This window comes from Haliotis cracherodii, unplaced genomic scaffold (genome assembly GCF_022045235.1).
Source record: "Haliotis cracherodii isolate W230 unplaced genomic scaffold, xgHalCrac1.p SCAF_32, whole genome shotgun sequence".
NCBI classification, from domain to species: domain Eukaryota; kingdom Metazoa; phylum Mollusca; class Gastropoda; order Lepetellida; family Haliotidae; genus Haliotis; species Haliotis cracherodii.
The window spans coordinates 2,254,329-2,279,946 of NW_027266289.1; the positions used below are offsets into that span (position 1 = coordinate 2,254,329).

Consider the following 25,618-nt stretch of genomic DNA (forward strand, 5'->3'; position numbering starts at 1 on the left):
TAGTAAAGCGATCAATTCAGCTCTTCTCATTCGAGAATAACCTCTCAGCCCACTGTTTCTCGCTCGAGCTTTGAGTTCTCTAACAGTCTGGGGTGGTCTGTTGTATTCCAAACCGAGTAAGGTAATCAATTCAGCTTTTCTCATACAAGAATATCCACGTAGGCCACTTTGCTTTGCCATAGCCTTCAACTCTCTGACAAAAACCATTGTGGTTGAATGGTATATACAAAATGATTCATTTGTCTAAATGGTTGTTTTTCATATATAAATACGTATTCTCCCCAACCTGTTCCTCTCATTGATGTAATCTCTCTTCCTAGCATAAATAATCTTCTTCCTGACCTTATCAGCACCGTGACTCTTACATAAACTGTAACTACATTTGACTCCAATCCCACATACAGAACAAACGTAATTTTTAAAACCCTTTCTGATGTTATAAGCGTGAGTGCCACAGTAAATACCCACCGATGGCTTCTGACATTGAATCGATTTCCCCATGAGTGTATATTTGCATAGATTCATGGTTATACACATATATCATTTGTCTAAAAGGTAAATCACATCTACACTATTGATTAGGCTATTTATAGATCGCTCATGGTTTATGCATAGCCACAGCTGTGGTTATTTATGAGAAGCTATTGTATAGCTGAAAATCAATAGAGCAGAGAACCCCATAATCACAAATGTGACCTCTCGGTTCTTTTGTTCCTCTGACGGTGTATAAAACTGACTCATTGTTGGTCTCGGTATTGGGTCGAGTTTTTTCCCATAAACGAGGAAGTATTCGTGCATGGCGGATTCGACATCCTTAAACGTTTGAACTGAATGTCCTTCCTTAATCATTTTTTCATTAATAAAGTCTAATCTCTTCTTTCTATGATACGTATATTGTAACTGAGCTGCTTGGAGTTGTTCTAAAGCTTTGTTATGTCGTTTATGTTCCTCTTCAACTTCTTTAGCGTTTGATTCCCTCATACTGGAAAATAAATAGTTACTCCCCGAAAAAGCTAGAGCATTAACAACAGCTCCACCGACCATCATCGCAATTGTTGCCATATAATATAAAATATTCAAATGTTGAATTACTTCATTATGTCTTCCGGGATAAGTCCTTGTTTGATGAGCATATCCTTCGTTGCCATAGCCAATCCAATATCCAGAACCATCATACCTATATCAAATCCATTAAAATCTAGCTTGGGAGGTGTGGCTTTAGTAATCATTTTAGCCATACGAGCATAGCCAATGGCCAAGCCGGTGACCACCGCTGAATGATTTGTCGCGTTTACCAACATTTTACCGTCTGTAACTGGAGTAGTCATGCTTCTTATAGCATTATATGAGGACTAACCTCTAATTGAACTTGTTGTTGCATAGGGGGTGACGTTTTCTCTTCTCCGGTCTTATAAAAGAACCATACAGCCGCTATACCAGCAACTCCTACTAGTGCCCATGTTTTAATCTGATTTGAATTATTTATTAATTTTGCTTTGCGCGCCAGCCCTCCCTTTCTTCCTGCAGCTATTTTCAAAGGATTCTTAGTAACTCTGGGTTGTTTCTCATTCACTTGTGATGCATCCTCATTCACTTGTTGTTCCGCAATCTGTTGTGGTTGCGCAATCTGTTGTGGTGTCACCTGTTGAGTCTCCATTATTATTTAGTGGGCACGTATGTTTAAATTGACAATACCTAGCCGTTATTAAAGCTGTGGTGAACGGAGCTAAGAACATTCCGAATCTATGATAAAACTCACAGCTCACTGAGGTTATAGCGTGTTCGATGAATGGGTCTTTCTCTAGAGATTCGCATAAATACATGCGATGTTCTGCCGGGATGCGGAGAAACGTACTAGCTACGACTGTGTATAGTTGTAATATAGAAGACCCTATCGTTTTAGTCATGGTAGCTCCCAGTCTAGACTCGTAACGCGCGTACAGTTTTTTAATCTCTTCGTCGGTCATGTTATCAATTTTTTCGATGGTATAATTTTCCCCCAAATATTGGGAACATTTTCCACCGGCTACCAAAGCCGCGAGTCTTTCTCTATGTTTATCTGTAACTACTTCAGCATGTTGATGTACATCAGATTCTTTGAGCATCTGTTCGATGAGTTCGTCGCATTCCATAATGTAATACCTAAGGAGATATTTCAGTCTAACATAATATAATATGACATATCCAATACATCCCGTAATAATGAACTGTTGAGAAAGAATGATGATTTCGAACCACATTATGTCATATTAACTGCTAATGTTCACTTTGCTACATTTTTGCTATAATTTTGCTATATTTGCTACAATTTTGCTATATTTGCTAATATTTTGCTACAATTTGCTACAATTTTGCTAAGCAATTGCAAAGGCAGCTGGTTGATTGGTTTTTAATACGAGTTTACAGTGCTTCGTTGCCGCTAACACTTTTCTGACTTTATCTCGTTCACCCTTGGTATAAATGACGTCATTTTCGCGTAAACATTCCTCGAATGAATCTCTATCTTTGCAATGAAACAGCGCTACCACTTTGGTCTGCTCTCTGAGATCTTTCAGGACAGAGTTGTATTTTTGAGTAAGTACCCAAACGCTATGTTGAGTATGCCGACCGGAGAATGCTAAATACGAAAGCATATCTTTCTTTTTTGTTAATTCTTTACTCGCGCTGCGGTCGTCTATTACGAAAAGGGTTGATTCTCCTTTGTATTTTTCGTGACATACTTGGAGACATTCTTGTAAACGATCGCCCGGATCGACTCTGTGTACCCCGTCGTCATTCATTACCCAATCTCTCGATAAGTATGTTTTATTAACGCTTATAGTTGGGCACAGAATAATAATATGATCAAAAACGTCCCGATAATGACTTTCTAAAATATCTAGAATAAAAGCTGTTTTTCCGCAGCCCGTTTGCCCGCATATGATAGCGCAGTGCGGATCTTTAGGTAAAAGATTATCAATAGATTGCCATTCTGTATATTAAGTTGCGCATCCATAATCACGTACATATATATGTTTAATTTACCAGCTGATTCCTGGAGCTTCGTTATCTGTATGGTGACACCCTCGCTAGCATTTTCTATTCTCCTCCCACTGCCGTGTAGTTGGTCATCGTCCGTTGTTCGCATGTCGAGCCATAGCGCGTACTTCGTGGTGAGGTATTCACCCATCGATACACTTCCGAGAGACAGATCTTTCATGACCGCGTTATCTTCCGGAGAACGTTTTACAGAGGGAAGTTTTTTAATCTCATCCCACTGGTGATACGCTAGCATTCCTTGGCTATATAGTTGATTAGGAACGCCCTCGATAGTCAATTCTACTTTCGTAATCTTGGGATTGTAGAACTTCTTGGTATTTCTTTTAAACGCATCGGAGGGGTCCTCGAACAACATTAAAATACCCTTCAACGACTGCGTGGGGACGTTTAGATTGATATTCCACATCGTATCTTTTTTGTCCCTCGTGATCTTTCGGTGTCGCAGCACGCGATCGTACAAAATGGCTAAACTTCCCGAATACTGGTTACAAATTTGTCTGGCTAATTTGGGATCCGTTATCATATCGTACTCGAGCGAGATAATGTCAATGGAATAGCTAGCATCTTCAGCGGATCTGATTACTCTACCGTAGTCGTTAAAAGTGAGTTCGTATTCTAACCTATCACCTAAGGATGCTTGATAAAAAGGCATGTGGGAATCTAGTACTTCAAAGTCTAGGGGAACATAGAATTGGTTACCTAATGCGTCGGCAACGGCCTGATCTTTTACGACAGTACCATCACCACTAGAAGCATCTATGCGCAGTCTCAATGTGTTCTTATTACAAATACCTTGGTACTGTAAGTTTTCCCGCTCTTTATCCGTTCTCCAGAGATCCATGTAACATTAATATACATCGCTATCGTCGATACTCAAAACCTCATTACCGCTAATTTTAATAGCGATTTTCATAACGATAGCACGACCTATGTTCTGAACAGGCTCCCTGTTAATGTCGGTAGAAGTCAAACTAATCGTAAATGCTAGTCGGACAGTTCCCGGAACTAACACATTGTGTGCGCCGAGATTAGGAAAGCGAACCAGAAGCATTTGATTCTGATCGATGGTACTAGGGTTATTAGTTATAGTAACAGACTGACGAATTGCTTTGACTCCTAATGGATCTCGAAGTCTACGTTGTGGGTTTAACTTGCGTCCGTATTGCGAAGACATTGTTATATTGAAAACATGTACCCTATGTTTAATATAAAAATGACTGATTTTGATATTAATGACTTTGATCTAAGTACCTTTGATGACTTTGATAACCCAATCGAAGATACTGATGAAACCAACTTTGGTGGCACGAATCTTAACGATGAACTTTTACAATCAACCGTCAATGATTATTACGATACCTTAAAAGAAGATAAAAATTATGTTAACCCAATAGGCCGTGACTATTCAAAGTTTACGATAGATAGTAAAGGAATATTGCGACTGCGTGGCGCTCCGGATATTGATCTTATGCATTCTCGTACTCGTAAGCCCCTAGCCTTGTCTACGATAGCTGCTAAACACGGCATCGGCACTGTTCGTGATGAATTAGGGTTTGTGGACTACTACCGACGACCAAAACTTTCCGCGAAGACTGCTAAGGCTCTTCAGACTATGAGGAAAGAACTCGTTAATACAGATGATTTGGAAGCAGCCTCGATGGTGGCCTCGGACGGTCTCGGAGAAATCTTAGATACCTATTACGATAATTCCATGTTACAGGTACCATCCTCGGAGTTTAGTAATAGGGAATTACGAGGTCTTGACAAAGCCCAATCCCAATGCGGGGAGAACTGATAAATGATATGGCCAAGATATCCGAAATCGACAAGCATATAGCTTACGAGAAAACAAAACTCGAACAGGCGGGCGATGAGTTCAGTAGACGCCGCGTAGCGGAAAGATTACATAACTTAGAAGAGGAAAGATCGGCCCGCCTTGAAGCAGCTTCCAGTAATAGAAAGGCACTTCGTTCGCAAATCAGTCGTATTCGAGAAACTATCGATCAAGTCCTCAACGATGACACTACACTGGCCGATAAAATTAAAACATTGTTCAGAGAACAGGGAATAACAATTACCAGTATTTTAACCGCGTTGGGATTTATTATATCGACTTTGACTCTCGCGTTAACAGGTGGTAGTGGCGGATCACCGCCTAACGATAAAAACGGGATAAAAAAGTGGATAAAAAAGCATTTAAAAGCATTAGGTTCAGCACTGGGAAAGCTACCTGAAAAAGCCACGGCCGCACTTCCCGGTATAATAGGGAGTATAGTTTCCTGGCTATTGAATTTATTAGCTAAGACCACCACTTGGCTTAGTCAAAACTTGTGGGGGCTGATCGTAGCAATTGCAGGGCTGTTGTACGTGTTCGCTAAAGACTATTTAACCAAATCATGAGTAAACCAACCGAGACTCCACCCACTACAAGCGCTGTTTTTTCATCGATATGTTGTTGATTTTTAGCCGCAATATGCGGTGACACTTGTGCATCAGTAGATGTTTGTGCGTTATTAGATGGTGTTTGTGGCTTGACTATTCCCTTTTCACCCGTGATCGTTTGCGTTATTAATTCGACGTTCATATCTGAATTTATACCTGGTTTTTGTTGATCGGTAGCGATAACAATTTTATTATTATAGCCTATCACTTGACCGATCTTAAGTTCCATATTACTCGGAGACATGTATAGTCCCGGCGCATAAACGAAGTCCACTTTGGATTGAGCGTACTGTAATGCATCTTGAAAACGCTTTATAGACGATGGTATGTCAACTGGTGAATTAATGGCGTCCTCCACGTTTGAGACAAACTGTTTTTGCGCATCGAGCGCCGTCCCAGAACCGATAATGGACGTTCATGTTTGCGATTGCGCTCCGAGAATTGCCCATACATAAGTTCTTATCGATTCATTAACTCTTACAAATCCTGGGTTAGTAAAATTATTTTCCGTTTTATCATTAAGAAATTCATTCCATGCATCATCGTTCATTTGTACAAATTTTTTAACAATATAAATTAAACCACTCTTAAAACTCATAATATCTCCTCTCCAATCGTTACTATAAAGTTCCCAGCCTTTATACCAATCACCGGTTTTGTGCTAATGATCATATATTCTTGCGTAAAGTTTGCTGGTACTATACAACTTACCAAAATTAACTGGAAGTTTATTAAGTACTCTATATACATAATCGCTTTCTTCATTGACAGATATTTTTTCCTCTGTGTAAGGAACACCTAGACCATGGTTTGCTCCTTTAATACGCCAATCTTTACTCGTAGAAACATTAAATTCCTGACAAATACGCTCATACGCGGACCTATCATAATTATTATTTGTGGAATTCCATGCTCGATCCTGCGTTAATGGAGCACTAATTTCTAAAAGTATACTTCTAATCTGATAGTACACGTGAAATGACATAATAGACTTATTCAGTTCAAATCCTGGAGCGTAAAGAGATACGCCACATCCCGTTGTGGCACACCATATGGCAAAGTTTAACTGATTCTGCCAAAACTGCATCGGATTGTGAAACCAATCGTGCACCATTTTATCGCTAGTTGCCGTGACCCTGTACTTTTCAAAGATATCGGGGAATTTAACTAAAAATTCAGCACCAGAGGCAGTTACTATAATCGATTGATTAGTAATGTATCTCGATTTCATATTTAAGTTATGATATAGTATCATTGTATATTTAATATGTATGTTACACTCCCGGGAATAACAAATGGCCAGTCTATTGAACTGCTTCATACAATCGATAACTCGGATGCACAACTCGAAGTAGCTCTATGCGATGTAACGTATTACCCGTGGTGGACCAATATAAGTGCTGCGAGAGGTATTAATAAGATAAGGTTAATTGAAAACGAATATGTTGTTAGGGGCCACACTATTATACCTGATGGGTATTACAGCTTAAGCTCACTCAATGATGAAATTTTTAAGTCTAATTCCATTAGGCTCACACAAAATGAGGCGAATGGGATAATGAATATATACACTGAAGAAATAGGTATGATTATTGGTGAGAACTTGGATTACACTTGGATTTGGACGATCAGAAACATTACCACAAAACGGAAAAAAAACTATATATGCATTACCCGATTTAGTTCCCTATAAAGAGTTGTGCATCCATCTTGATCAAATAAGCACGACGGATAATATTCAACTAGAAAGTTCTTCAACACTGCTCAGATCTGTTCCAGTGAAAAATGAAAAACACAACAGCAGTAGAACGGAATCTTTCTCGTTATTACAATATAAAAAATTGAAGTGTGGTATTATTTCAGACCTCAAAATTTCTGTATTAGATGTAAAACACCAACCTGTACATATAGGATACTTAAGTGTAACACTCCATATTAAAAATAATGATTGATTCCATATTTAAGTTATGATATAGTATCATTGTATATTTGATATGTATGTTACACTCCTGGGAATAACAAATGGTCAGTCTATTCAACTGCTTCATACTATCGATAACTCGGATGGACAACTCGAAGTCGCTCTATGCGATGTAACATATTACCCATGGTGGACCAATATAAATGCTACGAGGGGTTATAATAATGAGACAGAAATAAATGGTCAAAAATACATTATACCTGATGGGTATTACAGCGTATGCTCACTCAATGATGAATTTTTTAAGCCTAATGGAATTAGTCTAACACAAAATGAGTCAAATGGGTTTCTGATTTTAAACGCTGGAAAAAAGGATGTAAAGCTTTACGAGAACTTAGCATACACACTTGGATGGGTAGGAGAAATAACAGTAATCAAGACATCAGATCAGGGACTCAATTTACCCGATTTAGTTCCCTATAAAGAGTTTTGCATCCATCTTGATGAAATCAGTACAACGGATAATATTCAACAAGAAAGTCCTTCAACTCTACTCAAGTGTTCCAGTGAAAGATGAAAAATACAATAGCGGTAGAACGGAATCTTTTTCAACATTACAATATAAAAAATTAAAGCGGGGTATTATTTCAGACCTTAAAATTTCTGTATTAGATGTAAAACACCAACCTGTACATAAAGGATACTTAAGTGTAACACTCCATATTATAAATAATGGTTGATGCATCAGGCCCTGGAACGATAAGACAATGTAATACAATTGCGCTTTACAATCTCGGAGACACAGAAGGATTCGGTAAACCCGGTACCAATGGTAAGTTATACGCTTTACACTTACACGATAATGTATACAAGTGGAAAGAAGTTACATTCACGGGTAATCTAGAAGATTTAAGTGATGTCGACGTTAGTAGACTCCTTAAAACCACTCCGTACAATATTATTTACAACAGTGAGAATAAATGGACTATGGTCGAAGCAAACATCAAGTGGCTACTGAATATCGTCATTACCCCACCTTATGCGATGATGGGTAAGGGACATAATTTAACTAAGATAATAAATAGTGGCATCGTAATCGCGGCCTATATCCCGTCAAAACGAAAAAGTGTGTTAGTCACTCCCCTGCCAGAAAAACCAGGTCATATGTTATATAGTCGTCCGGCAATCCAAAATGTTAGTTTAAATTTGGTTACAGAATTCGATGATATTAGAGTTAACTTGAGTGCAATACCTAATATTTCTACGCTTATTATTGAAGTCTTGTTCGGAGATGCACAGGTAGATGCCTTCGAAATATTACCAGGTCTATCGATTAAATGGCTCAAGAAACACGAGCGTCAACGTTGCAGTATTATTCATGTCGGAGCATCACCCGTTGCAACCCTCGAGGGGGTTCAAATTATTAAAAGTGACAGAATTTCTCTTTCTAAGATATTCTTACCGTATAATATACATTTGATAAGGTTGATGTTTACTATCAAAACATTTAAGCAAGACCAATTAAAGACTATTATATATTCGTAATATACACTATGAGTTTATATCCTGCGCTCGATGAAGCAATTGAAAAGATGGAAACTGTTGACGGATTTCGATTACATCAAATAAGCGACATAAAACATCGAATAGAAAAGGATAGAGAGTTGAGACTTGGATTGTATAAAAAGTATCGCAGAGCCGTGAATGCTCTGGACGGAGTTGACACCGCTCTTGTAGTAGCTGGCATGGGACTCGGTGTAGCCGGTGTCGGTTTACTATCAATAATAATCGCCGCGCCTATCGTGCTCGGCAAGGAAATAACCGCCGGAGTCTCAGGACTGGCAGGAATAGCGATAAAATTCATTTCTTGTAGGTTGCAAAAGAAAGCATTAAAACACGATAAGATTCGAATACTCGAAGTTGAACAGCATTGAGGATCATATTTCGACAGCAATGGCCGATTGTAAGATATCCGAGGATGAGTTTCATTTAGTGCTGTCAGAACTCACCAAATACAATGAAATGAAGCAGGAGATTCGATCAAAATCTTGTAAGACCAATGGTATTAGCGAGGATGAGAAAAAAAAGTTCATAGAACAGGGGAGGCAACAAGCGCGTCAATTATTCCGTGCCAAAACCAAAGAACTGGTTGGAGATTAAAAATAAATTGCTTACTATCGTTTGATTACATTTAGACAAATGCTTACATAAATATATATAATAATGGAAAAAACTATTAAATGGAGAGAATTACCACAAGGTTTTTATTATATCAGTGATGTCAAACCAACCAAATACGGTAATCAATTGTTTCTTATCAATTTACGAGAAGAGTGTAGTTATATAGCCTGGTCTCCTAGTAAAATGAACGAAGAACTTGAAAAATGTTGAATATCGCTTTATCGATAAAAATAATGAAGAATATTTTTATTACCATTTAGGCTCATCTAAAGCAATGATTGGCCCCAGGTATTGGTGAGCTAGAGCTGAATCTCATGACTATCGTTGAATCGCATAATCATTTTGGCATAAAAAATTCCACCTGTAGTAGCAGTATAGGTATATGAATCTGGCTCCAGTGGAAGTGGTCCAGAACCCCCATTACCTATACTACTACAGTGAATGATATTGCTACGTTCGTGTACACTGAATGGTATTGCTACACCTTTGCGCAGTGAATGGTATTACTACACATGTGTACAATGAATGGTAGTTCAACACCTGTGTACAGTGAATGGTATTGTTAAACCTGTGTAGAGTGAATTGGATTGCTACATCTGTGTACAATGAATGGTGTTGCTACATCTGTGTACAGTGAATGGTATTGCTACACCTGTGTACAGTGAATGGCACTGTTACACCTGTGTACACTTAATGGTATTGCTACACCTATGTACGCAAATAGTAGTTCAAGACCTGTGTACAGTGAATGGCATTACTACACCTGTGTACAATGAATGGTTTTGCTACACCTGTGTAGAGTGAACGTTATTGCTACACCTGTGTACACTGAATGGTATTGCTACAACTGTGTACAGCGAATGGTTTTGCTACACCTGTGTACACTGAATGGTATTGCTACACCTGTGTACTGTGAATGGTATTGTTACACCTGTATACAGTGAATGGTATTGCTACACCTGTGTACTGTGACTAATACTGCTACACCTGTGTACCTTTTACGGTATTGCTAAACCTCTGTACAGTTTATGGTATTGCTACACCTGTGTACACTGAATGGTATTGCTACAACTGTGTACAGTGAATGGTATTGTTACACCTGTATACAGTGAATGGTATTGCTACACCTGTGTACTGTGACTAATACTGCTACACCTGTGTACATTTTACGGTATTGCTACACCTATGTACAGTTTATGGTATTGCTACACCTGTGTACAGTGAATGGTATTGCTACACCTGTGTACACTGAATGGTATTGCTACACCTGTGCATAGTGAATGGTATTTGTACATCTGTGTACAAAGGTATTGCTACAATTATGTACGGTGAATGGTAGTTCAACACCTGTATACAGTGAATGGTTTTACTACAGCTGTTTACAAAGAATTGTATTGCTACACCTGTGTACAGTAAATGATATTTCTACATCTGTGTACAGTGAATGGTATTGCTACACATGTGCATAGTGAATGGTATTTGTACATCTGTGTACATAGGTATTGCTACAATTATGTACGGTGAATGGTAGTTCAACACCTTTGTACAGTGAATGGTTTTACTACAGCTGTTTACAAAGAATTGTATTGCTACACCTTTGTACAGTGAATGGTATTGCTACACATGTGTACAGTGAATGGTATTGCTACATCTGTGTACAGTGTATGGTATTGCTACACCTATGTACAGTGAATGGTATTGCTAGACCTGTGTACAGTGCATAGTATTGCTACACCTGTATACATTGAATGGTATTGCTACACATGTGTACACTGAATGGTATTGCTATACCTGGGTACAGTGAATGGTATTGCTACGCCTGTGTACAGTGAGTGGTATTGCCACACCTGTGTACTGTGAATGGTATTGCTACACCTGTGTACAGTGAATGGTATTGCTACATCTGTGTACAGTGAATGGTATTGCTACACCTGTGTACAGTGAATGGTATTGCTACATCTGTGTACAGTAAATGGTAGTCCAACACCTGTGTACAGTGAATGGTAGTCCAACACCTGTGTACACTGAATGGTATTGCTAAATCTGTGTACACTGAATGGTTTAGGAACACCTGTGTCACTTTGAATGGTATTGCTACACCTGTGTACAGTGAATGGTGTTGCTACCCATTTGTAAAGTGAATGACTGCTACACCTTAGTACAGTGAATAGTTGGAACACCTGTGTAAACTGAATGGTATTGCTACATCCGTGTACACTGAATGGTATTGCTTCACCTGTGTACAGTGAATGGTATTAGCTACACCTGTGTACTGTCAATGGTATTGCTACAACTGTGTACAGTGAATGATTTTTCAACACCTGTGTAAACTGAATGGTATTGCTACACCTGTGTACAGTGAATGGTATTGCTGCACCTGTGTACAGTGAATGGTATTGCTACAATTGTGTATAATGAATGGTGTTGTTACACCTGTGTACACTGAAAGGTAATGCTACACCTGTGTACAATGAATGGTGTTGTTAAACCTGTGTACAGTGAATGGTATTGCTACACCTGTGTATAATGAATGGTAGTTCAACACCTGTGTACACTGAAAGGTAATGCTACACCTGTGTACAATGAATGGTGTTGTTAAACCTGTGTACAGTGAATGGTATTGCTACACCTGTGTACAGTGAATGGTATTACTACTCATGTGTACAGTGAATGGTATTGCTACACCTGTGTACAGTAAATGGTATTGCTATATCTGCGTACAGTGAATGGTATTGCTACACCTGTATACAATGAATTGTGTTGGAACACTAGCTATAGTGAATGGTATTGCTAGATCTGTGTACAGTGAATGGTAGTTCAAGATCTGTGTACAGTGAATGGTATTGCTAGATCTGTGTACAGTGAATGGTAGATCAAGATCTGTGTACAGTGAATGGTATTGCTACACCTGTGTACAGTGAATTGGATTGCTACACGTGTGTAAAATGAATGGTGTTGCTACATCTGTGTACAGTGAATGATATTGCTATACCTGTGTACAATGAATGGTGTTGCTACACCTGTGTACAGTGATTGGTTTTGCAATACCTGGGTACAGTGACTGGTATTGCTACACCTGTGTGGAGTAATTGGTACTGCTACACCTGTGTAAAGTGAATGGTTTACCACACCTGTGTATCGTGAATGGTATTGCTACTTCTGTGTGCAGTGAATGGTATTGCTACACATGTATACAGTAGATGGTAGTTCAAAAACTGTGTACAGTGCATGGTATTGCTACACCTGTATAGAGTGAATGGTAATGCTACACAAGTATACAGTGAGTGGTATTGCTACTCCTGTGTACAGTGAATGGTATTGCTACACCTTTGTATAGTGAACTTTATTGCTACATGTGTGCAGTGAATGGTGTTGCTACATATGTGTAGTGTGAATGTTATTGCTACACCTGTATACAGTGATTGGTATTACTACATCTGTCTACACGGAATGGTTTTGATACGCTTGTGTACAGTGAATGGTAGTTCAACACCTGTGTACAGTGAATGGTAGTTCAACACCTGTGTACACCGAATGGCATTGTTACATCTGTGTACAGTGAATGGTATTGCTACTCCTGTGTACGTTGAATGGTAGTTCAAAACCTTTGTACAGTGAATGGTATTGCTACACCTGTGTACAGTGAATGGTATTGATACACCTGTGTAAAATGAATGGTGTTGCTACATCTGTGTACAGTGAATTGTATTGGTACACCTGTGTACAATGAATGGTGTTGCTACACCTGTGTACAGTTAATGGTTTTGCTACACTTGTATACAGATAATTTTATTAGTACACCTGTGTACAGCGAATGGTATTAATACACCTGTGTATAGTGAATGGTATTGCTACACTTGTGTACACTTAATGATATTGCTACACTCGCTATAGTGAATAGTTTTGCTACACCTGTGTACAGTGAATGGAATTGGTATACCTGGGTATAGTGAATGGTATTGCTACATCCGTGTACTGTAAATGGTATTGCTACACCTGTGTACAGTGTATGGTATTGCTATACCTGGGTACCGTGAATGGTATTGCTATACCTGTGTACAGTGAATGGTATTGCTACACCTGTGTACAGCAAATGGTATTGCTATAACTGAGTACAGTGAATGGTGTTGCTAGATCCGTGTACAGTGAATGGGATTTCTAATCCCACTATAGTGAATGGTATTGCCACACATGTGTACAATGAATGGTATTAATACACCTGTGTACACTGAATGGTATTGCTACACCTGTGTACACTGAATGGTATTCCTACACCTGAGTAGAGTGAAATGTATTGCTACACCTGTGTACACTGAATGGTATTGCTATACCTGGGTACAGTGAATGGTTTTGCTACACCTGTGTACAATGAATGGTAGTTCAACATCTGTGTACACTGAATGGTAATTTTACACCTGTGTACAGTGAATGGTAATGCTACATCAGTATACAGTGAATGGTATTGCTACATCCGTCTACACTGAATGGTATTGTTACGCCTGTGTACAGTGAATGGTAGTTCAACACCTGTGTACACTGAATGGTAGTTCAACACCTGTGTACACTGAATGGTATTGCTACTCCTGTGTACAATGAATGGTGTTGCTACACCTGTGTACCGTGAATGGTATTACTACGCCTGTGTACAGTGAATGGTAATGCTACACTAATAAACAGTGAATGGTATTGATATACCCGTGTACAGTGAATGTTATTGCTACTCCTTTGTACATTGAATGGTATTTCTACACCTGTGTACAGTGATTTTGGTACACCTGCGTACAGAGAATGGTATAGCTATAGCTGCATATAGTGAATGGTATTGCTACAAGTGTATACAGTGAATGGTATTACTAAACCTTTGTACAGTGAATGGTATTACTACACCTGTGTACAGTGAATGGTTTTGCCCGACCTATGTACCGTGAATGGTATTGCTATTCCCGCTATAGTGAACGGTTTTGCTATACCTGTGTACCGTGAATGGTATTGCTACACTCACTATAGTGAATGGTTTTGCAGATCTGTGTACACTGAATGGTATTTCTAAACCACTATAGTGAATGGTTGTGCTACACCTGTGTACAGTGAATGTTATTGCTACACTCACTATAGTGAATGGTTGTGCTACACCTGTGTACACTGAATGGTATTGCTACACTCACTATAGTGAATTGTTTTGCACACCTGTGTACTTTGAATGGTATTTCTAAACCTGCTATATAGTGAATGGTTTTGCTACACCTGTGTACAGTGAATGGTATTGCTACACCTGTGTACAGTGAATGGTATTGCTACACCTGTGTACAATGAATGGTGTTGTTACAACTGTGTACAGTGATTGGTATTACTACACCTGTGTACAATGAATGGTATTGCTACACCTGTGTACAATGAATGGTAGTTCAACACCTGTGTACAATGAATGGTATTGATACGCCTGGGTACAGTGAGTGGTATTGCCACATCTGTGTACAGTGAATGGTATTACTACACCTGTGTACAGTGAATGATAGTTCAACACCTGTGTACAATGAATGGTATTGATACGCCTGGGTACAGTGAGTGGTATTGCCACACCTGTGTACAGTGAATGGTATTACTACACCTGTGTACAGTGAATTGGATTGCTACACGTGTGTAAAATGAATGGTGTTGCTACATCTGTGTACAGTGAATGGTATTGCTAGATCTGTGTACAGTGAATGGTAGATCAAGATCTGTGTACAGTGAATGGTATTGCTACACCTGTGTACAGTGAATTGGATTGCTACACGTGTGTAAAATGAATGGTGTTGCTACATCTGTGTACAGTGAATGATATTGCTACACCTGTGTACACTGAATGGTTTTTGCTACACCTGTGTACAGTGAATGGTATTTCTATTCCCGCTATAGTGAATGGTTTTGCTACACTTGTGTACACTGAATGGTGTTGCTATACTCACTATATTGAATGGTTTTGCCACACCTGTGTACAGTGAATGGTATTTCTAAACCCGCTATAGTGAATGGTTTTGCTACACCTGTTTACAGTGAATTGTATTGCTACACCTATGTACTTTGAATGTTATTGCTACACCTACGTACTTTGAAAGTTATTGCTACACCTACGTATTTTGAATGTTATTGCTACATCTACGTACTTTGGAAGGTATTGCTACACCTACGTACTTTGAATGTTATTGCTACACCTACGTACTTTGAATGTTATTACTACACCTACGTACTTTAAATGTTATTGCTACACCTACGTACTTTGAATGTTATTGCTACACCTACGCACTTTAAATGTTATTGCTACACCTAGGATACATCTGTGTACAGTGAACTGTAGTTCAACACCTGTGTACACCTACACCAGTATACACCTACGTACTTTGAATGTTATTACTACACCTACGTACTTTGAATGTTATTGCTACACCTACGTACTTTGAATGTTATTGCTACACTTACATACTTTGAATGTTATTGCTACACCTACGTACTTTGAATGTTATTGCTACACCTAGGATATATCAGCCCTTAAAGCATCATTTCTTCTTTTGGCATGTCGTATATGTATGATGTGTGTATTAAAGTGTCACATGACAGTATGTTTGCTAACATGTCAAATATATAGAAATAATATTATTTTAAAATCATTTCTAGGCGATCAGTGCAAGGACAACCATCACTGTTCCGACTGTGACAGTACAGGACGTTGCCTCACAGACTGTGACCCTGGGTATTTTGATCAGAGGTGCATGTCAGTGTGCAGCAAGAACTGTAGAAATCGGGTATGCAAGTTGTCAAGCACCGGCACAGGTGCTTGCATTAAGGGGTGTGTCTCCGGATATCAAGGCTCAAAGTGCACCGTACCATGTGGCAGTCCAGGAGGTGGCTGTACAGCATGTCCAGGTGGTTGTGATGGAGGATATTGTCAGCTGGGCTCCTCCTGTGTGTCTGGATGTGTAGACTCCTACTACGGGACTGACTGTAAGTCGTGTTCAAGTAGATGTAAGTCCTGCAACAGGATGAGAGGATTGTGCAAAGAGTGCCGACCTGAATATTTTGGTCCGAACTGTGCGTATTCCTGTGATCACTGCCTAGGCTCCTGTGCACATGGATGCGCAGAGGGCTGTCTTCCTGGATTGTATGGCACTTTCTGCAACAAGAAGTGCAGTGAAAAGTGTCGACCAGACCCCAAGATTTCTACTAGCACCGCCAGTTCTACTGACAACATTCCCCTTTCACCAAAGGCTGATTTACGTGTCTGTCTCAGGGCGAGTGGAGATTGCATCCATGGATGTCAAGAAGGATGGTTTGGTCAACAGTGCTCTTCCCCATGCAGCCTTAACTGTGTAAACAGACGATGCAAGTCTACAGGTGACTGTGTAGATGGTTGTGTACCTGGACACTTCGGCAGAGAGTGTAAACCCTGCCCTGTCAACTGCCTTCACAACATGTGCCACTCGGACAGCGGGAAGTGTACAGACGGATGTACACGTGGCTTGTATGGTGGACTCTGCCAGCACACGTGTGAGGTTTGTCTTGATGGTGTCTGTGAACAGAAGACTGGCACCTGTACCATGGGCTGCCACCTGACTGGACAAACGTGTGATTCTACCTGCACGTTCAACTGCTCTATAGCGGAATGTCTGAGAGTGGAACATTGCAACCAAGGTAACTATAGTACTACAATGCTTCCTGGTTTACCAGTGGTTTAAATCTAAAATCAGTTCAGTTATTATGCTATATGAAACTCCACTACTACCATTTTCTTAAAACTTACAGAGGACACCAGTAGAAGACACAGTGGCGTACAACTAGCTACCCTACTGACATCGCTGTTGTTTTTGGTGGTTGGCAGCGTGGTGTCAGTGACGATCTATTGCCGCAGGCGTGTTAGGATGCTAAGGTGAGTGATATTCACAGTATACCTTTTCTGTATCCTAGCTAATACGGTCAGTAACACGTGGTCTAAGTACATATGCATGGGTCGTCAACAGGGGTAAGCGTCACAGTTATATAATGGTTTGTAGTAAACTAACCGTGTAACGCCCACACAAGGGAATGGACTTTAAGGGATCCTTTGATAAGAATGATTTCACTTAATGTTGTCTTAGATGTTTTCTTTTGTATGAGCAAATATGATATATTTTCCCGGTAATAGAGCTACTGTGTGATACTGGTGTTATAGCGTCCTCCTGATACAGAAATTACATATATTCATGACGTTATTGCTTCCTGGTGATACAGTTACTGTGTATATTCATGATGTTTTAGCTTCTTAGTGATACAGTTACTGTGTTTATTCATGAAGTTACAGCTTCCTATTGATACAGTTACTGTATAAAATTCATGACGTCATGGCTTCCTGGTGATACAGCTACTGCATATATATCATGACGTTATAGCTTCCTTGTGATACACCTACTGTATATATTCATGACGTCATAGTTTCCTGGTGATTCAGTTACTGTGTATATTCATGACGTTATAGCTTGCTGGTGATAAAATTACGGTATATATTCATGATGTCATAGCTTCCTGGTGATACTTTTACTGTATATAGTCATGACGTTATAGCTTCATGGCGATACAGTTACTGTATATATTCATAACGTCATAGCTTCCTGGTGATATAGCTACTGTATATATTCATGACGTCAAAGCTTCCTGGTATTATAGCTACTTATATATTCATGTCATCATAGCTTCCTGGTGATACTTCTACTGTAGATATTCATGACGTTACAGCTTTCTGGTGATACAGTTTCTTGTAAATATTCATGACGTCATAGCTTTCTCGTGATTCAATTACTGTATATATACAGCATGTTGTAGCTTCTTGGTGATACATTACTGTATATATTCATGAAGTTAGAGCTTACAGTTTCTATAGAAATTCAAGACGTTATACTTTCCTGGTGATACATCTCCTGTATGTATTTATGACCTCAGAGATTCGTTGTCATACAGCTATTATATATATTCATGAAGTTATAGCTTCCTTGTGATACAGCTGCTGTATATATTCATGACGTTACAGCTTCCTACTAATACAGTTACTGTATTTATTCGTGACATTATAGCTTCCTTCTGATACAACTATTGTTTATATACATGACGTTATAGCTTCTTAGTGAGACAGAAATTACATATATTCATGACGGTATACTTCTGTTTTAAAAAGCTTCTGATTATATTCATGACGTCATAGCTTCCTGGTGAATTAGTTCCTGTATATATTCATGACTTTATAGTTGCCAAGTGATACAGTTACTGTATATATTCATAACCTTATAGTTTCCTAGTGATACAGTTACTGTATATATTCATGACGTTAAAGTTCCCTGGTGAATTAGTTCCTGTATATATTCATGACTTTATAGTTGCCAAGTGATACAGTTACTGTATATATTCATGACCTCATAGTTTCCTAGTGATACAGTTACTGTATATATTCATGACGTTATAGTTCCCTGGTGATACAGTTACTTTGTACATCCATGACGTCATAGTTTCCTGGTGATAAAGTACCTGTAATATAGCCACTGTGTATATTCACGACGTTACAGCCTCCTGGTGGTACTGCTACTTTATATATTCATGACGTGACAGCTGACTGGTGATACAGTTACTGGTAAATATTCATGACGTCATAGCTTTCTCTTGATACAGTCACTGTGTATAGTCATGACGGGACAGCTGACTGGTGATACAGTTACTCTATATATTCATGATGTCATAGCTTTCTCTTGATACAGTCACTGAGTATATTCATGAAGTTACTGCTTCCTGGTGATACAGTTACCGTGTATATTCATGACGTTACAATGTCCTTGTGATACAGCTGCTGTATATATTCATGACGTCATAGTTTCCTGTTGATACAGTTACTGTAAATATTCATGACGTTATAGCTTCCTGGTGATATAGCCACTGTGTATAGTCATGACGCCATAGCTTGCTGGTGATATAACTACTGTATATATTCATGACGTCATAGCTTCCTGGTGATATAGCTACTCTATATATGCAAGACGTCATAGCTTCCTGGTGATGAATCTACTATACATATTCATGACGTTATAGCTTCCTGGTGATATAGCCACTGTGTATAGTCATGACGCCATAGCTTGCTGGTGATACTTCTACTGTATATATTCATGATGTTATAGCTTCCTGGTGATACAGTTACTGGTAAGTATTCATGACGTCATAGATTTCTCTTCATAAAGGGACTGTATATATTCATAACGTTACAACATCCTGGTGATACAGCTGCTGTATGTATTCATGACGTCATAGTTTCCTGGTGATAAAACTGCTGTATTTATTCATAACGTTACAGCTTCCTGGTGATACAGTTACTGTATATATTCAAGACGTTATAGCTTCCTGGTGATACAGTTACTGTATATATTCATGACGTTGTAGGTTCCTGGTGATACAGTTACTTGTAAATATTCATGACGTTAATAGCTTCCTGGTGATACAGTTACTGCATATATTCATGACGTCATAGTTTCCTGTTGATACAGCTACTGTATGTATTCATGAAGTTATAGCTTCCTGGTGATACGGTTGTCGTGTATATTCATGACGTTATAGCTTTCTGGTTATGCAGCTATTGCAAATATTGATGACGTCATAGCTTCCTTGTGAAACAATTACTATATATATTGATCATGTTTTAGCTTCTTGATGGTACAGTTACTATATATATTCATGACGTTACAACTTCCTACTAATAGAGTTACTGTATTTATTCGTGACATTATAGCTTCCTTGTGATACAGCTATTGTATATATACATGACGTTATAGCTCCTTAGTGATACAGAAATTACACATATTCATGACGTTATACTCCTGCTTTAAAAAGCTACTTATTATATTCATGACCTCATAGCTTCCTGGTGAATTAGTTCCTGTATATATTCATGACGTTATTGCTGCCTAGTGATACAGTTACTGTATAATTTCATGACGCCATAGCTTCCTGCTGATTGAGCTACTGTATAGATTCATGACGTCATAGCTTTCTCTTGATATTCTCTATATTCCTGAAGTTACAACTTCCTGGTGACACAGCTATCATATATATTCATGACGTAGCTTCCTTGTGATACAGTTACTGTATATATCCATGACGTTTCAACGTCCCGGTGATACAGCTGCTGTATATATTCATGACGTCAAAGCTTTCTTGTGATACAGTTACTGTATGTCTTTCTGACGTCATAGTTTCCTGGTGATATAGCTACTGTACATATCAATGACGTCATAGCTTCCTGGTGATATAGGTACTATATATATTCATGACGTCATAGCTTCTTGGTGATACTTTTACTGGTATATATTCATAAAATTACAGCTTCTTGGTTTTACAGTAACTGTAAATATTCATGATGTCATAGCTTTCTCGAGATACAGCTACTGTATATATTCATGACGTCATAGCTTCCTGGAGATACAGCTACTGTGTATGTTCATAACTTCATAGCCTCAATATTCATGATGTTATAGCTTCTTGGTGAAACAGTTACTGTTTATATTCATAAAGTTAGAGGTTCCTGGAGATACAGCTACTATATATATTCATGACGTTATAGCTTCCTGGTCATCCAGTTACTGTATATATTTATGAAGTTACAGCTTCCAACTAATAAAGTGACTGTATTTATTCGTGACATTATAGCTTCCTTGTGATACAGCTATTTTTTATATACATGGCGTTATAGCTTCTTAGTGATACAGAAATTACACATATTCATGACGTTATACTCCTGCTTTTTAAAAGCTACTGATTATATTCATGACGTCATAGCTTTCTGGTGATACACTTACTGGTAAAAATTCATGACGTCATAGCTTTTTCGTGATACAGTTGCTGTATATATTCATGATGATATAGTTTCCTGGTGACACAGCTACTGTATATATTCATAACGTTACAGCTTCCTGGTGATACAGTTACTGTATATATTCATGACGTTACAACGTCCTGGTTATACAGCTGCTGTATATATTCATGACGTCATAGTTTCCTTGTGATACAGCTACTGTATATATTCATAACGTTGTAGCTTCCTGGTGATATAGTTCTTGTATATAATCATGATGTTATAGTTTCCTGGTGATACAGTTACTCTATATATTCATGATGTCATAGCTTCCTGGCGATACAGTTACTGTATATATTCGTGAAGTTATAGCTTCCTGGTGATACGGTTGCAGTGTATATTCATGACGTTAGAACGTCCTGGTGATACAGCTGCTGTATATATTCATGACGTCATAGTTTCCTGGTGATATGGCTACTGTATATATTTATGATGTTACAGCTACCTGGTGATACAGTTACTGTATATATTCATGATAGTAATAGCTTCCTGGTGATGTAGCTACTGTATATATTTATGATGTTACAGCTTCATGGTGATACAGTTACTGTATATATTCATGATGTCATAGCTTCCTGGTGATATAGCTACTGTATATATTTATGATGTTACAGCTTCATGGTGATACAGTTACTGTATATATTCATGACGTCAGAGCTTCATGGTGATATAGCTACTGTATATATTCATGACGTTACAGCTTCAAGGTGATACAGTTACTGTATATATTCAGGACGTCATAGCTTCCTGGTGATATAACTACTGTGTAAATTGATGACGTTATAGCTCCTTCATGATAGTCATGGAATTATGGCTTCCTTGTGATACTGCTACTGTATATATTCATGACGTTACAGCTTCATGGTGATAAGTTACTGTATATATTCAGGACGTCATAGCTTCCTGGTTATATAACTACTGTGTAAATTGATGACGTTATAGCTCCTTCATGATAGTCATGGAGTTATGGCTTCCTTGTGATACTCCTACTGTATATATTCATGACGTTATAGCTTCCTGGTGATATACCTACTGTATATATTCATTAAGTTACAGCTTCATGGTGATACAGTTACTGTATATATTCATGACGTTACAGCTTCATGGTGATATAACTACTGTGTAAATTGATGACGTTATAGCTCCTTCATGGTAGTCATGGAGTTATGGGTTCCTGGTGATACTGCTACTGTATATATTCATGACGTTACAGCTTCCTGGTGATACAGTTACTGTATATATTCATGACGTCATAGCTTCCTGGTGATATAACTACTGTGTAAATTGATGACGTTATAGCTCCATGATAGTCATGGAGTTATGGCTTCCTTTTGATACTGCTACTGTGTGTATTCATGACGTTACAGCTTCCTGGTGATACAGTTACTGTATATATTTATGACGTTATAGCTTCCTTTTGATACTGCTAATGTATATATTAATGACGTTATAGCTTCCTTGTGATACATCTACTGTATATATTCATTACGTTACAGCTTTATGGTGATATAGCTGCTGTGTAAATTGATGACGTTATAGCTCCTTCATGATAGTCATGGAGTTACTGATTCCTTGTGATACTGCTACTGTATATATTCCTGACGTTATAGCTTCCTGGTGATATAGCTACTATATATATTTATGATGTTACAGCTTCATGGTGATACAGTTACTGTATATATTCATGACGTCATAGCTTCCTGGTGATATAACTACTGTGTAAATTGATGACGTTATAGCTCCTTCATGATAGTCATGGAGTTATGGGTTTCTTGTGATACTGCTACTGTATATATTCATGACGTTATAACTTCCTGGTGATATAGCTACTGTATATATTTATGATGTTACAGCTTCAAGGTGATACAGTTACTGTATATATTCATGACGTCATAGCTTCCTCGTGATATAGCTACTGTATGTATTCATGACGTTACAGCTTCATGGTGATACAGTTACTGTATATATTCATGACGTTATAGCTTCCTGGTGATACAGTTACTGTATATATTCATGACGTCATAGCTTCATGGTGATATAGCTACTGTTTATATTTATGATGTTACAGCTTCATGGTGATACAGTTACTGTATATATTCATGACGTCATAGCTTCCTGGTGATATAACTACTGTGTAAATTGATGACGTTATAGCTCCTTCATGATAGTCATGGAGTTATGGCTTTCTTGTGATACTGCTACTGTATATATGCATGATGTTACAGCTTCCTGTCGATACAGTTACTCTATATATTCATGACGTCATAGCTTCCTGGTGATATAACTACTGTGTAAATTGATGACGTTATAGCTCCTTCATGATAGTCATGGAGTTATGGGTTCCTTTTGATACTCCTACTGTATATATTCATGACGTTATAGCTTCCTAGTTATGTAGCTTCTGTATATATTCATGAAGTTAAGGCTGCCTAGTGATAGAGGTGCTGTATAGATTCATGACGTTGAAGGTTACTAGGGTTACAGCTATTGTATATATTCATGTCATTATAGCTTCATTGTGATAGAGCTACAGTGAGTATTCATGACGTTATAGCTTCCTGGTGATACAGTTACTGTATATATTCATGACGTCATAGCTTCCTGTTGATATAGCTACTGTATATATTCATGACGTCATGGCTTCCTGTTGATACAGCTACTGTATATATTCATGATGTCATAGCTTCCTGTTGATACAGCTACTGCATATAATCATGATGTCATAGCTTCCTGTTGATACAGCTACTGTATATATTCATGACGTCATAGCTTCCTGTTGATACAGGTACTGTACATATTCATGACGTTATAGTTTCCAGTTTTAGCATCTCGTTAGGCATGACATTGTGTACCTAGTCGGTCGAGGCTCCGCAACTCGGGTTCGAATCCCGGATTAGGCCTTATCATGTGTCTTTGTTTGTCATAATGACCAGCATCACCCCGTCTTTCTTCCTGTGTTAATTTGTTACAAATTGGTGTTATATTGCATTGTATCACAGTTCTTGAGTCAGGATCCGGAATTATTCAGTTCGAATCTCCGATTGTTTCTGAAGATGATCCTAACTATTCTAGCACCATACCCGTGTAGAGTCGGGATGTCTTAAAATATGGACATCAGTAAAACAAGCACTTACCACGGCCAGGAAATTGGAAGATGTTTTGTGTGTGACTCGTCCTAAATACAGAATACTTATATATCTCGTATGTTTCACACTTACAGGTTGTACAGTTCATACAAATGTAGACATAACTGAGGTGTGTGGTGAACTCAAAGTACCCGTTGTTTCTTCAGAGAAAGTACCGAGGCGAGAGAGCTGGGAAGTCAACAGGAGCCACGGCGTGGAGAGATGGATGCACCCGAGACAGGCCAGGAATCGGAACAGGCATACCAAGACATCGATATGAATGAGACGGGCCCAGTGATAGTGTTTCTGTAGGAACACACACAGCATGAACAGATGTGAACGGCATGGGCCGAAGTGATAGTATGTTTATGCTCTATGCTACACTATCAAAATACATGTCACATGTGTTGGAATATCTTTTAAACCATGGTGTTTGCATCACATGATACTGTTGTCTTATTGGATCAAGATGTTTTCATCTTATTAATCGTGTTCCACATCTAGAGATCTTGGCGATGCAATCTTACTTCAGAGTTGTGATCCTTAGTTGTGTGAGGATTCAGTTTTCTTTGACACGTTAGGACAGAATGATAATGATCTGACTAGTAAATAGTCGAGTCCAGTAAATGCAGACTAGCGTGTGTACAAAGTTGTGAAAGCAAATGTTTTGACAACAAGTTGCTAGACACGTTGTACGGATTTTATGTAACTTCAGAATCCTTTATAGATGAGAAAGTGAACAATTTATGGTACCGGTGCAGGGTGTTGACAGATTTTTGTCCTCAGTTACCATGCTGGCCTTATATGTGGCATTATTTGATATGTCACTTATACCAAGTTGTTTGATCACAATTAATGTAGTGATGCTTACATATAATGGTTATGTTATGTGAGGCCTCGTCAGTGGGAATAACTACAAACTGTTCATGTAGGGCAGCCAGACTTTAGAGGACAGCTGGCTGGGACAGACTGGGTTTAGAATAAATATCTAAGATATCACTAACATCTACTGAA

General features: G+C 38.5%; 1 protein-coding gene across 1 annotated transcript in view; it reads left to right on the plus strand.

Moving 5' to 3' along the window:
• The window catches only part of LOC139477260 (multiple epidermal growth factor-like domains protein 10), a 42,753-nt gene extending 17,837 nt beyond the window's left edge, over positions 1-24,916 (plus strand). Inside the window, exons 3-5 of the mRNA XM_071259811.1 lie at positions 16,238-17,251; positions 17,363-17,486; positions 24,772-24,916. Of these exons, the coding sequence (XP_071115912.1) occupies positions 16,238-17,251; positions 17,363-17,486; positions 24,772-24,916 (1,283 nt within the window). The remainder of the gene's footprint in view (positions 1-16,237; positions 17,252-17,362; positions 17,487-24,771) is intronic.
• The last annotated feature ends 702 nt before the right edge of the window (positions 24,917-25,618 follow it).